Raw genomic sequence first — 17,560 nt, 5'->3', positions numbered from 1 at the left:
CTCAAAATGTCAGGGTTGGATGCACATTGAGCTATGTGGTGCCGTCCGAAACCACTTTGTCGTGCATATGTAAACAATATGTGAGGAAAAATATATAATATCGAATGGCACCACTTGGCAGTGTATAATCCTAGTCCAGCTATCAAGCTGTTTGTTACTTAAAGAGAGGTGACAGGTCCGAACCTCCTATGTGGATTTCTTCAATGCTTCTTTTTGTTTTTTTAACAATTGAGTATTCTTTGATAACCCTCTTTTAACAATTGAGTTTGAAAACAACATTTCAAAGCTCATTTGGTAATTTAGTTGAAAATCTAATAATAAACATTTAGTATGTCAAATATCCCTGCTTTTTTTTTTTTCGATCAAGTAGATTTAGTTTTATTTTTCATTGAAAAAGCATCAAGTAGATGCAGGAATTAACAGATAATAAAAAAGAACAGCTCCAGTACAGTGATTCCACTATGTGTTCTAAGGAGATGACAAAGTAAATAAATTGGTTGAAACTATCTACAGTATGAAGCCTACTCCAACAAAAAAGGCTAGAACGGCATCTAGTTTTAAGTACGTGTAATTGTGTTAACAATCCATCAAAGCAACTGCAGTTCTTTTCTGTCCGTAAACACCAAAAAATACAAGCTGGCACCATCTGCCATATCTTCTGGATAGTTTTCCTGACTTCCTTTTGATCCCAACTCTTGTAGGCTTCCTTGATGCTGTAGGGCAATACCCACTGTACCCCAAAAAGGCAGTAGAACATGGACCAAATCTGTACATCCACTTTAAAACCTTGACTGGGATGGCGAATAGGGACATGTACTATGTTGGTATGCCATCCAACACACTATTTATTAAAGCCAACCTCCCCATGGACAAATATTGTCATTGCCAGGTGACCAATCTTTGCTCAAATATCTCCACTTTGCCCTGCCACATCTGTGTAGACTTGAATTTAACACCTAGTGGTAGGCCAAGATAGTGGTAGAAAATGTACGAACTTCAACTATAAATTTCAGCAAGCTCCCGGGAGGACTTCATTCACAGGATATATTATGTCCTTCCCCATACTAATACTAGTCTCACGAGGCCCGAGATAAGCCCGGGCCCAACTCCAGATATAAAATGTAATATTTTAATTAAAGGAATATAATTTATATTGGTAATAATTAAACTTCAAATATATTTTCAATATATAAAAGCAAAACTTTCATTTCACTCCTTTAATATCTTAACTTTCATTTTGATGAAATTATTTACTTCAAATTAAATGCGGAGCCATAATTTGAAATATATGAGTTTCGAATCCTAATTTTTTAAGTTATTTAGTTCTAAAATATTAATTTATACATATTTAATGAACTTTTAAGACAAATACAGAATTTGAACCAAAGTGCTACCGAATCCTATCAAATCAGTAGCTGACACTCTAATTCCGCCCTACTTCAAACTCATTTTGTGTTTAAAAGATTAATTTTAGTTAACCAAACAAGAGATTTTAAATAACCCCATCTTGATGATAATATTGTCTTCATTTTCAACATTAGATGGCATCATTTAATAATTTTTAAAACTATCTGAAAATCATTTTTGTACTAATCTTGGTAAACACATATGAGCTCATTAAAGTATAAATATAAAGTAAAAGAAATGCCTACATATGAGTAAAAGAATTTTCTCAAATTCTCAAATTTCATAATACAAATATAAAGTAAAAGAAATGCTTACATGTAAAAATCTATAATAAGCAACAAATGAAAAAGAAGAAAACAAACGGCAACAAGAAGCAAGAATATCTAGCGAAGAAATGACTATATTTTAGGTTAATAAATAAGATCAATAGAAGAAAGCACAGGGAAAATAAAGTGCAGCGGATGGGGCTGTTCCTCCCTTAATCAAGTGTCTCGGGTTCGAGCCTGAGTATGAAAAAATCCTCGGTAGGGAGCGCTTCCCCCGATTGGGCCCTATGCAACACGAATTTGGATTAAGCGAGCTCCAACGCGGGTCCGACACTGCGATAGAAAACAGGTAAATAAGGCAGAATGTTCGATAGCTTTTAAAAAGTAAGCCATAAGAAAAAAAAATTGACTTTAAAAAATAAATTAGGACCTAAAAGTAATTAATTGAAAAGTTTGATATTTTTTGGGAAAGTTTTGTGATCTTGCGCCTAACTCAACCCTAAGAGCTAGCTCATGAGGGGAGGATTGTCCGATACCATATAAAGAGTCCATGTACCCTAAAGTCCACCGATGTGGGACTCAACACCCCCCACACGCCCAGGATTGGACAACTAAAGCATGGACAATATAAGATCGATAACCCAACATCAGATGAAACAATGAATTGGGTTGGGTCTGGCTCTGATACCATGTTAAAGAAATGAATCTTGGGCCTAACTCAACCCCATAAGCTAACCAAGTAGGTGAGGATTGCCCAAGCCATGTTAAAGAGACCACCCATCCCTTAAAGGGCCAATGTGAGTCTCTTCATAACCCCCTCCCCCTGCCCAGGGGTGGACATCTGGTGCGTGGACAATTTGATATGAGGGCCCAACATCAGAAATGAGAATTGGATGGATCCTGGCTTTAATACCATGTTATGATCTTGGGCCTAAATCTACCCCAGAAACTAGCTCATGATGGAGGATTCCCCAATAGTATATGAGGAGTCCATGTACCCTAAAGCCCCCTGATGTGGGACCCAACAGATGAGAAGGATCACTCTTAGGTATAGGACTTGGCTATGTTCTGCTTCGCAAAAAATCAAAATATCATCTGCATAAAGTAAGTGAGTAACATTGATTAAACAATCATTCTTGTTGCCAATGCTAAAACCCTTCATCCATTGCATTTGTACTGCCATTTCTGGTAGTTTATTTAGTCCTTCCATAACTAGTATAAACAGGAAAGGGAATAAAGGGTTTCCTTGTCTGATATACTGTTAATAATAAGGATTGAGTACTTGACTGTTGATATGCAAAATTTTACCCATTTCAACCATCTATCACCAAAGCCCCTTTTTTGTAGCACCAGTAATAGAAATGACCGGCTAAGATGGCCAAATGTCTTTCTAATATCCAGCTTACAGATCACTCTTTTTCCCGTTTACAGTCTTGAATCCAAGATTTCATTTGCTATGAAAGCAGAATTTGTGATTTGTCTTCCATGAACTAAGGCATTTTGGTAACCGGAAGCCAGTTATTGTTGTCTTCCTCCTTTCGGCAAGTACCTTAGTTAAGATCTTATATAAACTTCCAATTAGACTTATAGGCCTGAAATATTTTACTTCGGTTGCCCTTTCTTCTTTGGCAACATTGTAAAAGAAGCATTAGTGCTTTTAATCATCTGGCAGCACTGATGGAAATGTTCTTTTTTCTTTTCTTTTTTTCTTTTTTTTTTTTTTTTTTTTTTTTTTTTATAAGGTAAGATGTCTAGCCGGGGAATTGAGCTTTGATGGAAGTGGTCTAGGGCTCTCAGGATCTCTCTTTCTATTATATGCCACAATTTAGAGAAAAATGACATTGTAAGCCGTTCAGGCCGGAGGCTATGGCTGGGCACCTGAATTGATCACCTTCAAACGGTGTCTCCAACCAGTCCTTTTCCTCTTCAGTGATACCAAGTTACTAACCAGTCCCTCCTCCAGCTTGGCAGTTGGCCTCCATGGTTCACTTTTTGTGTATAACAGCTGATTGAAGGTAGGAATTGCATTTTCTATGCTGTTCTCATCTTCTATAATTTCCACTTTCACCATTAATTTGCTGATGTGGCTGTTTCTTTTGGGAGCGCCGGCCATTCTTTGAAAGAACTTCATGTCATTGTCCACTTCTTTCAACCAAAAGCATGTAGAATTTTGTATCCACAATGTTTCTTCTGCTTTGGCCAATTCATGAAGCTCAAAGGAAAGTGTAATTTTCTCATGTTTCTCATGTTGTGCTAGTGGCCTATTTTCAGCATTACTGTCAATTAAAATATTCCTCAAAATTTCCTCCTTTCTTGTTTTTAGAAACGTAACGATATATTATTAATTCAGCACAAAGGTAGTATTAAAGCAATATTTATAGTTCGAAGAAAGCACCAAACATAACCCTTTATTTTTTCAATTCTACCAATTATCTCCTTATTCCAAACCTTGATATCCCTTTTTAAAAGTTTGAGCTTCTGCATTAACATATAGTCAAGACTGCCATTTACATTAGAAATCTCTCACCACTGTTCTACTTTATCAATAAAACCATCTACTTGCAACAACATATTTTTAAATTTGATGAAATATGATTTGGTTGTCTCACAAATCACATTCCAGCAAGATGGGCCTCAGATCTGATAAAGCTTTGAGCAGGGCTGTTTGTTTATTGTTTTTTATATTGTTAGGGCTGTTTGTTTTATTGTTCTGAAGGCTTCGTTCCATTCCCACAATGTGATAAATCTGTCAATTCAAAAGGGTTGGTCAATGTTCTTGCCCATTTTGATTTCTCCCCTTACCATTTGTACATTGCAAGCACACAACTTTTCTAAACTGAAACCTTAAAAGTATTTTGTTCAGTATTAGCATGTTAGCCAACGTCATACTTCAGTAAATCAGCAGCATACATTTCAACCCCAAATTAGATTGACTCGGCTATTGAAATAGCCTGCGTCCATTCAGGTCCACTTCATTTTAATATAAACCCAGGTAGCAGACTACTTTTAATGTATTTACCAAAACTCACATATTAAGTTCATGCCTAATACTTTTAATAAATAGTGTAGCTCTTTAGACTTGCACAAAACCTTTATATATTTATCTCATGGTGCACAATGTAGCTGGAAACTCATCTTCTTCTTTTTTTTCAATGATAATGGTGTCGTGACGATTGCACTGAGTACCTAACAGCCCACCACACCAAGTTCTAGATAGTCACAAACAAATCACCCTTCGTCTATATCAATATGAATCGTGGTCTCCCTTGGTCTTCACTTCTTATTCATAGACCATTAGACCATTAGAAACCTATCATTCAATTAATAACGGGTCATTTGCACTTTTGCCCCTATTTTGCATTGGTCTTTATTATTTGCCCATCAATGCAGTCAACTTTTTCGCGGGGCATAAGCTTATAGTTTTGCATCTTAATATACCACAAGTTATGCCCCGCGCGCTTGAAGAACTTATGCCTAGCAGGCATAAGTTCTAGTTCGATTTTGAAGGGCAAAGATTAAAGACCAACCCATTTGAAGGGAAAATCATGCAATTATTTCATTAATAACCGCTTCCCCAACCCAAAACAGGAGTACAATACATTATAAATACTCCCTCCGTTTCAAATTATTTGCTTACTTTCCTTTTTAGCGTTTCAAACGAATGCCTTTTTTCCTTTTTTGGAAACTCTAATACCAACTTTTCACATTGCAAGTCTAAAACCACAAAATTAAAAGACATTGTAATATTTCTACATATATTTAGTTTAAGACAGCAAGATTCAAAAAATTTATTTACTTTCTTAAAGTCTGTGTGAGGTCAAAATAATCGAAACAGAAGGAGTATAAAAGTAAAAGAGACAATAGAGAGAGAGAGAGAGAGAGAGAGAGAGAGAGACAGAGAGAGAGAGAGAGAGAGAACCTTCCTAAGAAGATGAATCCATTCAACAGAAAACACTGACCGGTACGGATGGCAAGCTGTTTTGACCTTCAAAATAAGCAAAATTTCTGCATGAATTGAATTGGGGGGAAAAAGGAATAATAATATGATGAAAAGTATTTTAGAAGGGAACCTGAGAGAGTAGATGATGACACGGTGGAGACAGCAAGCCTCTCTTACGCCGTCAAGCCACAACAGCAACGCTTGCTTTGACTTGCTTCTCACCAATTGGCCCATGCTTTCCATCAACACAAGAGTACTCATCGACGACACCAAAGTTGTTATTTTCCTTGACAGGAAAGTAGAGAAGCTGACGAGTCCGGCGCCTAAATGGCAGCTTTTTCAACCAAAAATTCCAAGGGGGTCTTTGGCTTCACTGTAAAGACAAATGAGTTTATCGTCTAGCTTACGCGATTTACTTAAATTTTAATAGGGCCACGTCTGTTCCATCTCCATTTTAAATTTAAAAAAAAAAAAAATTGGCTGCAAGTCGCGAACTTACACGATTTGCAAATTAATTTTTTTTTTAATTACTAGTAAATTGTATAGAGGTACATGATTTGTAAAAATTTCTTTTTAGTAATTTTAAAAAAAAATTTCATCGGCTCTATTTATATCATGCGCCTATGCACATTTTGCCCTAAATCTTTCATTTTACTTCATCTTCCTCCGCCTCCATCCACATCTTCATGTTGCCCAGCCCAAATAATCACCCTAAACCCTTTTTTATTTCAAAAATTTGATACTCCGAATCTCTTTGAAGTGTTTTCTTCATCAGAAAATTTTTATCAACAAATATATCTTGAGGTATTTTCTCTAACCCAAATTACTTTTATTTTTTTACATATATAATATTATTTTGTTATGTTAGATGATATATGATAGAGCCATATGTCTTGAACCTGTTCTTTTGAAAATTATCTTAACTGGTTTTGTAGTTCATGATTATTTTTTATGATTAGAGGTTATGTTTGCACAAAGATTTGATTTTTATTTGGAAAGATAGTAGTAATTATTTGTTCTATGTTGTGGATTTGAATTAGGATTTTTATTTGGTTTGAACTATTCATCCAATCCGCCTAATTACCTACAGGCGGTATTGAAATCAAAGTATATTTCTGTTTATTTTTTGTCACAACTTTATGAGTAGCTTGTTAGTCCTTGGCGTACTATTTGAAAATTTTGCAGTATATTCAATGTTATTAATGCCTAGCTTCATTTCTTTATTCTAGTGGTGAATGGAAAAAGAAATATTCTTTTGTTACCACACAACAGCAGAGTGAACATGCAGCTATTTTTTGGCTTAAGTATATAGCAAAAGAGTGGGTTAACGTGATAAAAATAAGAGATGCGCATGCGCTATTGTAGAAAATAATGAGAGGTTAATTAAAATTTAATTATAGAAGGGAAAAGATTCAAATATACTCATGTATTATATATTTTTACGAGCCCGCCGCCTAAATGGCACCTTTTTAACCAAAAATTCCAAAAGGTTAGTATATTAATGTGACTAGTTTTTAGTTTGGAAATCCTAAAAGGTTTTGTAGGTTCAATTTTCTACTATCTGTTATTTCTATTTATAAAGTTTTGACATGATAAATCATTCCAATCCGGCGAAATTTATGAACAATTTAATAAGATAGGTAGTATCTAGATAACAATATATATCATTTGTCTCATAAACATTTTATTTTATTGGTAGAAGTAATTATTTCTCCTTTCTCAATTTATTTGATAGGGTTGCAAAATTAGCATTTAATTACTCACTAATCAAGATTTAATCTTAATAGAAAAATATAAATAATTTAATTTTCGTCATTGTCCGGAATGACGCCAATGTTATCGTATTCATCCTCCTCATCGTTGGCATCATCATCTTCATCCCCGCCATTCCGTCTCATCTTCACTGTCAAGTGAACGATTCCCTCCCTCCCATCCGAGAGCGTCGTAGTCCAAGCCCCAAATTTCGCACTGTTCACTTGTTCATCGCTGTCAAATATCCATTCCTTCATAAGGCTTCTGCAAAGATCAGGGTATCCCCCAATTCACACTTCCCAGTAAATGTTCTCTAGGCTATTCCACTCCGGCATGTCCGGGTAGGTGGGACATGAGTAATCACGATACAACTTTTGATTTTCCAACACTTCCCAACATGCTTCCTCGTTCCCTCCGAAATTAAGGTCTTCCAAAGCATGATGGAGGGCTAGAATTTTCTCTAAATCCAATATCTCCTTGTATAAAGCCATAATAATCGGCTCCTCGTCCTTTAGATAGTTCGTTTGATAGATGGCAGATATTGCTTGGACCACTAGAAGACCATGTCAGTGACATAACACCTCGTACTCGCACCCGCTTGGAGTATAATTAACTCCACCCACTTGAGTTTTTCTCCCCATATTCCTACGCTGTGAGGCTTGTAATCGTGAACCTCTCCTTCGATGATATGTTCGGTGTCTCTTAGTGGTTGTGTGATATTTATTGGTTCGTTCTTCAAGGGTGGAAGATCACCGTAATATTTTTGTAGATGCAGGCTAGTATAAAAACCAAGCATGGATTTTTCCCCTAGGTATGGTGTGATAAAATTTAATTTTTTGTTCCTCCTATTTGGATTTCTTGAACTCCTGCCGCTGAAGAAAGGTTTCTTAGACATTTTAGAGTTAATCGGTGAAAGTATAGAGGAATGAATACGAAAAATACTCGTTGAATGATTATATTTTTGGGTTGAAGAAGTCCGCTTACTTATAGATGGTTGAAGTAATCTCAAGTACTATTGAATACATCATCATATATTGCATGAGGATTAAGAGATCGGACTATATAATGAATAATGTGACAACTCGTCTCACTTTTCTGATAATACGTATATGACATAATATTTCACGTGATTAAAGTAATTCATCTGAGACGAAAAATAATGTGACTTTATGACTCATCTTACTTGACGTTTTATTTTACTAATTTTTAGTTTCTCTAACTTTTTGTTTAAGGCATGGATCTTTCACGGGTGCCTCTACATCCGGGTCCAAAAGAGTACGATGTGCTAATACTCCAGGAGAAGCATCAATCACAGGGTGTGTAGAATGGGACCTTGGCAGGATCGAAAGCGTGCCTATTTCCAAGCAAAGGCGGATCGCGAATTCTGGAAGCACGTGAGGCGTCATCCTTTGCATCCCCGCATCCTTGACTACTTTGGCACGTGTGGATTTAGGGGAGTAATAGAGGTATGATGTGTCCCATATGATTGGGAGTCATCACTGCACTTATAGAAAGATGGCGCCCTGAGACACACACCTTTCATCAGCATACGGGTGAGGCGATGATCATATTACAAGATATTGAGCTCATGTTTAGCATGGTCGTAGATGGTGATCCCTTGATTCAAGCTCATGCTAGAAATATAAACCTTGTGGGATGGCAACAGTTGATCCTCGAGCTTACTAGTTGGGCACCCGTTGAGGATTGTTTTGACGGTATTAGTAGGTTGAAAGTATGTAACTTAGCTGAATATATGAACGGCTTAGATGCCATTACATATCAGACCACAGAAATCGATGTGCAAAAACGGGTCAGGTTGTACTTGCTATGGCTGTGTGGCGACACGATATTTCCGGATAAGTCAGGTGACAAGCTTAATTTAGACTATTTGCTTAACATGCGTGACCTTAACGCAATGGGTACACAAGCTTGGGGAGCAGCTGCATTGTCATATTTGTATAATTCTCTATGCCACACTTCGATGTCCAAGGCCAGTGATGTGTCTCATTTCCTTGTTGCAAGTACGTGACTTTTAAAATTATGTGATTTTATTTGGTTGTCTTATTTGATAGTTACAATCTTTATATTTTTAAAAAATTTTAATATAGGTCTGGGCTTGGGAGCGACTTATACCGATGCAGCCACCACACACGACTCTTCAGTCACACACAGCTCTTGCACGGAAGTGGACTCATTGTAGAGTCAGCGAAAATGAGACACGTGATGCACAAGCCAAATGTCAGGATGTATTAGACAACCTAACAGATGGTTAGGTATTTTATCATAATTATATTTGTTATTGCCGTTTTGATATAAGAGTTACGCTTATGCGTAATTTGTTTCTTTTATTATCATATAAGTTTATGTTCTTTCTATCATAGTTTGCGTGGCAGCCTTATTCAGAGGCCATCATTAATGGACTCCCTGAGTGGTGTCAGCATGGCCGAGATATTTGGATGGCGCAGGTACCCCTTATTTGTGGGATCTTCCGTGAGTGGCACATGGTAGACCGCGTTCTCAGACAGTTTGGTAGGAAGCCGCATATTCCGGGACCATGTGCTGAGTTTGAGCCTTTTCATTTCAAACGTGACAAGCGGTATGCTATAAAAAAGCAAGATAAATTGTATTTAGGTAATACAACTGGTTTATGGGTAGGTCTTCGAGGAAAGTTAATTGACGCCGAGCATATGACTGAAGAGTCAGGGGCACTATCAGAGTACTTTAGTTGGTATCGGCGTCACTCGCGTACTTTCATAGGAAATCTAGCGCATAATGTGGATAGGGATGTTGACACCTAATTTTTGACCTCCCATAATTTGTTTTAATTACCCAGAGTCCTTGAATATTAAACAGAGTGAAATGTGAATTTTCAGAAGTTAAAATAATTTTATAAAATTATTTAGATAATGTTATTGCCCTTTCATTTGGCAAAATAGCTTCTATAATACTGTAAATCATTTGGAAAATTAATTTACATACTTTGCAAAATTTATAAGATATTTGCTCAAATTAATCAGGGGAATAATTTAGAGACAATTATTTATTTAATTGTTTAAATTATTAGAAATCAATTAACAAGCATTTTACTCAGTTTAAATTCAAGAAATCTGACTAATTAAACAGGATTTATTCCACTTCTCTAATCTTTTTAATTTTTGCATGAAGTAGTTGTGTGTGTAATTGTAATTTTATGCTCAGAGTGGCTATAATTGAAATAAGTCAAGTTATGACTTAAAGACAATTAATGCCATAATTGAAACTTTGCCAAAACTAGCCGTCTTTGTTTGAAATTGGCTAATTAGACTAAATTATTTTAATTTTGGCTATAGTTGAAATGAAATTAGTGACTCTTCTTTAAATTTTGATATTTAATTCAAATTTGCATTTTTTTTTCTTTTCCTCTCATATATGCATATATACGCCTGTATACATGCGTATATACCATATATACATGTATACACATGTATACATGAGTAGGCCTAACTCCCTTTTAAATTTAAGTCGGCCGGGTCATGGCCATTCGCCAAGACTAAAGGGGGTAATACCCCCCTTTTCCCATTTCAATCGATACCAAACGACCCTTAATGCAAAGAAAGGGTTTCAGAGAAACCCTTTTTGCCGCTCCTCTACTCTCTCTCCTCGTTGTCATCGGCCTGAAAATGGAAAAAGAGCCACTTGCTTTGGCTTTATCCAGTTGTTGCTCAACTATTACGGGTAAAGCAATCAATGCTTTACCCTCTCTCCGTCGATACACTACCAAACGGGGTATTATCTCTCCTTTTTGCATGTTTTTCTGCTTTGGCAACGGATAGAATTGAGAAGCCTTAATTTTTTTTGGTTGTTTGTGGACTTGAATCCATGAATCTCATTGGTTCATGAAGAACTAAATGGATCGACCACTTGAGGGTGAAATCTAACCCTTTGTTCCTTTTTCACACTTGATCTGCCCTACGATGCTATATGTGAGGAGGAAATCCCAAAAATTGGAATTTATCCCACATCGTGAAACCAAGGGTTTGGAGGTTTTGGGATTCCTATTTAAAGGACCCTATTCTACGTTATTTGGAACAAGTTTGAGCATATTGAAATTTGAATATACTCACAGGACTCAAAATACTTAAGGTTTTCAAAAAAAATAAATTTAAAAAAAATTGAGATCTTTAGATTTTCTGAGTGAAGTAAAATTTTAAAAAATTGTTCTCTCTTGTTTTTTCTGGGTTTTGTGGCTGAGTTTTTAGGGTTTGGAGGAGCAAGAAATCTCCAAGTTCAATCTCGATATAAGGCTGCACTTGCAAAAGGTAAACCTCTCTTTCATTTTCTAGTAATTCGCCTGTTTTTTATATGTGTATTGAAACTGCTAGTATACTTATGTTGTTTTTGGTTGAATTAGGCTTATATATGTTAAGTTAAGTCATATTCAGTTATGTTTTCCATTTGCTAGTTCAATCATGTCTAAGAATATTTAATGTCTACTTAGCTTCTGCTTAATGTGCTTTTAGTTTAAATTTCGCTTAGATGCACCTTCCATTATGCACTTAATGACTTGACTCATGTGGTATTGAGAATATAGTAGTGATGTCTCTCCTGTTAAACTCTATTTGTATTTTTGACCCATTAGTGATGATCAAGTCGCTTTTTAAATGAATAATAGTAATAATACACATAGTTGATAACTGATATAGGTTGGACTAAGGGACTGTGATTCATCATGTGTCTAGTTAAGGTTTTGTTTACTAATGGACAGTTGGTTTTGATGAAATGCATCATGTCTTTATCTAATTGGAGTTTTTTTTTTTTTTTTAAAAAAAAAAAACTGAAAATTTGTCAATTGGTAGGATGTATAATAGGGTAAACTCTAATAGGATCTTGTGCTCAATAGTTGAGTTTAGGAAAGATTTGAAACATCCAGATTGGGTTTGATATCTCATTAGGTGTTTTTCATAAGTGTTTAAGTGTAGAAGGCTTAGGTTTGGTTATATGTTAGTATGATAGGTATGTTCTTTAAACTTTAATTTGCCAGCTTGGGGAATTAGATGTACATGTGTGAATTGTGCTAAAGGTGGTACAAGGAAATAAGCACTTACATTTGAACATAATAGCCCGTCTCTGTACTTGTCAGGTGTGCATATTTACTGATACAAACATCTCTGTTGGATGCTACTTGCTGTCACGACCCAACCCACGAGTCGTGCGGGCACCTACCATATTACTAACCTAGTAGGCGAACCCTTACCAACTAAACCCAACATTAAACCGTTGTGACAACAAAGCTTTTAAAATCACAAAATTAATGTAAAAACTTCGTACAAAATCTGTTTTAAAATACAATAAAACTGAAAAGAAATTCCTGGGATCTAGTCTAGACAGGTACAAGAGCTCCTAATTACAGGAAGACAAAATAAATGTCGCAGCCTCCGCCGCGAGTGAGATAGGCGTGGCTGTAGGAGAATGTCAGGTAAATCCACACGGCGAAACTTGCCTAATACCTGCAACACATCTTCACCCAGAAAGAGCATAGCAAGAGTAGTATCAGTACATCACACGTACTGGTAAGCATCATAGGTCGACTAAGATTAGTTCACGCAACACAATATAAAGTCAATAAGATAAGCGAACAAGTCAATGAAACTTCAGATTCTAAATCAAGGCTATTACAATATCACCCCTTACCTTCTTCACTCCCGAAGTTCACTCCTTTTATCAATAAAGTTCACCTATTCACATTACTTCCTATAATACGATGCACCTTGGAAAATAAATCACTATCTGACGTTCAACACTACACTCACCATATGCAAATCCCCTCTCCACCCAGTCTCGCAACTAAATCATAAAGGCAAATAAGCAGTATTAACTGCAGCAAAAGACACACATGTATAACATAGAAATATGAGATGTAGTGCAATGCATATGCGATGCAAAGGGGCCAAACACATTGTACATACATGCTATCTGATGTCATTGCTCAGTAGTCATGACTGCGCAGGGACCCATACGTCCCACACCACTCGGCTCCGACATTCACTCCTCGACGGAGCACAAACTTCGGCTCTGGAACGAACCTCGGACGCGGATCCAATTCACACACACACACACACACACACACACACACACATATATATATATTTCACGTATTCAACTCAACGGCCACAAGGCCAGATAACACAATGCCCACACTCAGCCCTTTCTGCTACCTGTATTTCCTCATAAACCATGCAATGTAGTGCGACAATGCTATATGCCAAACAATCATAATTCCTGTCCTTGATGGGCGTAATGTCAAACCCAACTCAATATAATTCTTTTAATACAACCTCTTATTTAAGGAAAAACAACCATATGAATATTCAACACAATCGGGTATAAAGACGGAAATCACTCCCTTCTAGGGGTTGCGTAAAGTAAACACGGAGTAACCCCACACAAAGGAATACAATACTTTCTATTAATAATAGGTCATTATTTCCCTAGCCATCATTTACACAATAATTTAGTCAAATTTAAAAGGTATGTCCATCCAAACTCCGTGTCCGAAGCCCTAATCATGCGTTCTCCCGTCAACTCTAAAAGTATATACGATTCGCTAATCAAAGTATAAACAAAAGTAAACCATAACCTACCTCTTTGACGAACAACTATTTGATTCTCCATGAATTGTTCATCTTTTTAGCCTTCATCCGAATCCATGAGCAATAATATTCGTAGGGAATGGTAGGGGGGGGGGAGGGGAATTAGGAATGTTTCTTTTTCTTGGTGTCAAGGGTTTTTCGTTTCTTATGGAACCCTAGGAGCAGCCCTTCAGAGTCTTTTGTTGAAAAGGGAGAGAAAAATAGACTAAGTAACCAAAATCGAGTTACTACCCCGCGTGGACCGCTGCGGCGGTCGCTACGCTGCTATAGCGGTCTGCGTCCTTTCCTCGCCCGAATTTTCTAATTCTTTCCGAAATTGATTTTTTTTCCCACTCCCAAACCTTAAAACACATCATGGAGCTTGTTATTAAAGACCCTCGACCTAGATTGGGCATGGTTTAGCAAAATATTAAATAACGACCGGATGGGTCGTTACACTTTCTTTGTGTGAGCCTATGTTGAATCTAGGAATAGTTTGATGATCCTAATGGGTCTAAATTAGCTTCTTACTTGGTTTGACATAATAGTTTGTTATAGTTCAGGCTTAATGTGATTGGTTCTACTTGGCTAACTTAAAATAAGGATTAGCTTATTTGGTTCAGTTTCCCTGGTCTAATTTAGTATGATAGTGTTATTATGAATTTGTGTTTAGCCTGCATAGAATGGTTTACGATAGAGTTTGTGTGAGGTTATCTTGTGAGTCATGTCTATGAGATCAAGAGGTGTGTTAGACAACTGTGATGAAACTCTAAAACTATTAGCATGACTCTGTTAACAAGTTAATTGGCTATTGTATGTAACACCAATAGGTTCCACATTAAGCTATTTGTTTAATCTTGAAAAGGGAAAATTTGTGTCATGTGGGGATGTGTTTTGAACTTGATTAATGTGCCTAGATCTCATTTAAGTTATGTCTGTTTTAAAGAAATGTGTTATTGACAGTTGCTAAAACCTGAGGTGGCCGTGTTTCTTAATTAAACATGTTCATATAGGTTAGCCTAGTTTTAGTTTGTTAAGTACATTAGTTGCAGGAAATATGGTTTAATCTGTCTTGATTGAGCATGCTTATGTGTTAGTTCAACCTGCTTGATGTTGTTCTATACAATCAGTCTAGCTTAATCTGCTTAGTCAGAGTGCCCTCTGTGAGGTGCAGTTAAGTTGATCACTTTGGTGGTGATAACCTGATCTAGGCATGATTAATTTAAGAAATCGGTTTATTAACATAGGCAGCCTAGTTGTCTTTGCATATTACCCTCTCAAACTTGTTTGGTATTTTTGTTCTTTGGTTATCCTCCCACCCCCACCCCCCCAATCTACTTTGGTAAAAAGTATGTTACAATTGTTTGCTTCAGTTCTATGTGCTATCTAGTCTTCATGTACTCTTGCTAAATGTGAGTCTTTGTGGAGCACTGTTAGAAAGGTACATTTCCCCCAATTTTTATCCTCTTGGCTGTTTATGCGTCTGTGTGATTTTAAAGATAAAAAGTATGGCTCTTTGAAAGCTTAAATTTGTCCTCATGATCTGTCTAATTATTTAAGCTCATAAAATAAGTTGGTTCTATTTTTGTACAAGTCTAAGTGTTTGAACTGCTCATGAGTTTCATGTGGTATTATTGGGTCACTAGTCTATCTGTTTAGAAGTTGTCAGGGTAAACAAGTCCTATACATGAATCTCAAGCAATCAATTAATCGTACTTTTCTTTGTGGTTTGTTGTTATGTTTAAAGTGTAAGCCTGTTTTGAAGATCAATACTTGATTTATGGTAAAGGATAAAGCATGTCCCTTGATAACTTTATGTCATATTCTGGGAAGGTAAAAACTTTGCCCTGTTAAGGAGGTTTTGTCTGCCTAAACAGTAACTATAAGTTGGAAATATGGGCTTTTTTTTCCATTTTTTTTCTGTGAGATGTTGGGTGTATGCTGGCTTGGTTTGTTATATGAGAATTGAGTAACAACTCTGAAAATCTTACCTCTACCTACTATGTGTCATTTATATTTGTGCCTTGAGCTAGGGATATGCCCAGTATACCAGGTATACATAGCTTGGTATGCCTCTGGTATACAAGGATCTATATATTTGGTATAAGTGAGGGATATCACCTACATGAATTAGGAATTTTTCTTTAGCTTCAACCAATACCCAGTTGGGCTTCCATTTGCTTACCTCTGCTACTCCCTTTTATGACTGGAATTTGGGCCTTCCACTTTTTTCATCTTTTTAAAGTTTGGTTCAGTTGGGCTATTTGTGTTGGGGCCAAATTTTTGTGCCATATTAACTTAATTAATTATATGATGGTATACTGTGTAGGTGGATAAGTGTAGCTATTTTCTTATTATAAATTTAGTATACAAATCTTGAACACTCCCTCTCTTATATGCTATAAGCTTAACACATAAGTGGAGAGGCAAAAATAGCACTTGGGGATTAAGCTTAAGCCCTCCCTGGTGTCTGCCATGCCTGGGGTTGCTGGAAACCCCTTGGATCTTGTGCGGCATCAGGAACAAGAGGGTCAAAGCTTTCCTTTTTGGGCTATTTTAGTATCTCCATGGGTGTGTATATCCATGGTATATTGGCTGATAGTTGTGTATATTTATTTGTGTGGCATTGCCTATTATTGTTCAAGAAAATGATTTTGTGGGCCTTTTTATTTTTATTTTTTATGTTAGGCCTGTTTATATGCCGTTTTAATTTATATGGGCTTTAAAGTTGTAAGCCTATAGTTATTTGCATTTCTGGGCCTACTTCTCTGCTGTTTCCAGTCTATATGGGTGCGTATGTCTAGTCGAGTTCCTATTTCATTGAATGATGTATATATTTCAGAACTATATGCCTTATATGTATTTATTATACAAGTTTTCTTTTATCTAAGTCTCAGTCTAAACATGTCCTAATCCATATCTCTCTTCCTTTTTTGCTTGCCTGAAACACCATTGTTTGGGTGATTTCTATTGCATAAACCCATTAGGCTAAGGGCCCAATAACTTTTCTTGATCGAGTCCGTCGAAAAATGGAAAGGGAAGCTAATATTTGCATTTGAAGGCCCTCCTATGGGTGAAAATAGGTAACTGCTGGGCTTTAGTAAGCCCACCAGCCTAAACTCTCCTCCTTCTATTTATTGCATATGATGTAAATGTATTTGTGAAGACATATGTATAATATTGAAACCCCTATGAATGTTAGAATTTAGGAAAAATGCTAGTATTAGTAGGAATGTCGCCTAAAGATTTTCAAACTAGGCTAATCTTAACTTTGCATGAAATCAGTATTTTTTTTTATATCCAAACTGGTTTAATAACTTGATTGAAATTGAATGATTCTGGGCCTTACGCCCCTTGTGCGATTCGGATATAAGTGGACCCAACGGAAACAGTTTTTGGGCCTTAAGCCTACAAAAGAATTTCTTTTAAAAGGGAAACAAGGCTGTACGATTTTGGTTATAAATTGGACTGAATCAGAGGTTCTTTAACAGCTGTTGGGGATTATAACTTGGACTGAATTTTGAGAAAATAGATGTGAAAGACCAAGTTTTCAGACTCAAGAAAATGACTCATTTTGCCTTTAACTT

General features: G+C 36.4%; 1 protein-coding gene across 2 annotated transcripts in view; it reads right to left on the bottom strand.

Moving 5' to 3' along the window:
- LOC132034264 (protein EI24 homolog) overlaps nt 1-5,985 on the bottom strand; it is a 28,775-nt gene extending 22,790 nt beyond the window's left edge. Inside the window, exons 1-2 of one of the 2 annotated variants that reach the window (XM_059424572.1) lie at nt 5,744-5,985; nt 5,593-5,658 (exon numbers count right to left, since the gene is read on the bottom strand). In XM_059424572.1, the coding sequence (XP_059280555.1) occupies nt 5,593-5,658; nt 5,744-5,874 (197 nt within the window). In that variant the 5' untranslated portion in view covers nt 5,875-5,985. The remainder of the gene's footprint in view (nt 1-5,592; nt 5,659-5,743) is intronic. The other variant, XM_059424563.1, reaches the window with a different exon arrangement.
- Between the last annotated feature and the right edge of the window lie 11,575 nt (nt 5,986-17,560).

This window comes from Lycium ferocissimum, chromosome 2, assembly GCF_029784015.1.
Source record: "Lycium ferocissimum isolate CSIRO_LF1 chromosome 2, AGI_CSIRO_Lferr_CH_V1, whole genome shotgun sequence".
In the NCBI taxonomy this organism is placed as follows: Eukaryota; Viridiplantae; Streptophyta; class Magnoliopsida; order Solanales; family Solanaceae; genus Lycium; species Lycium ferocissimum.
Note: the sequence above shows the minus strand (reverse complement) of the source record. Positions and strands in the feature narration are given on the sequence as shown.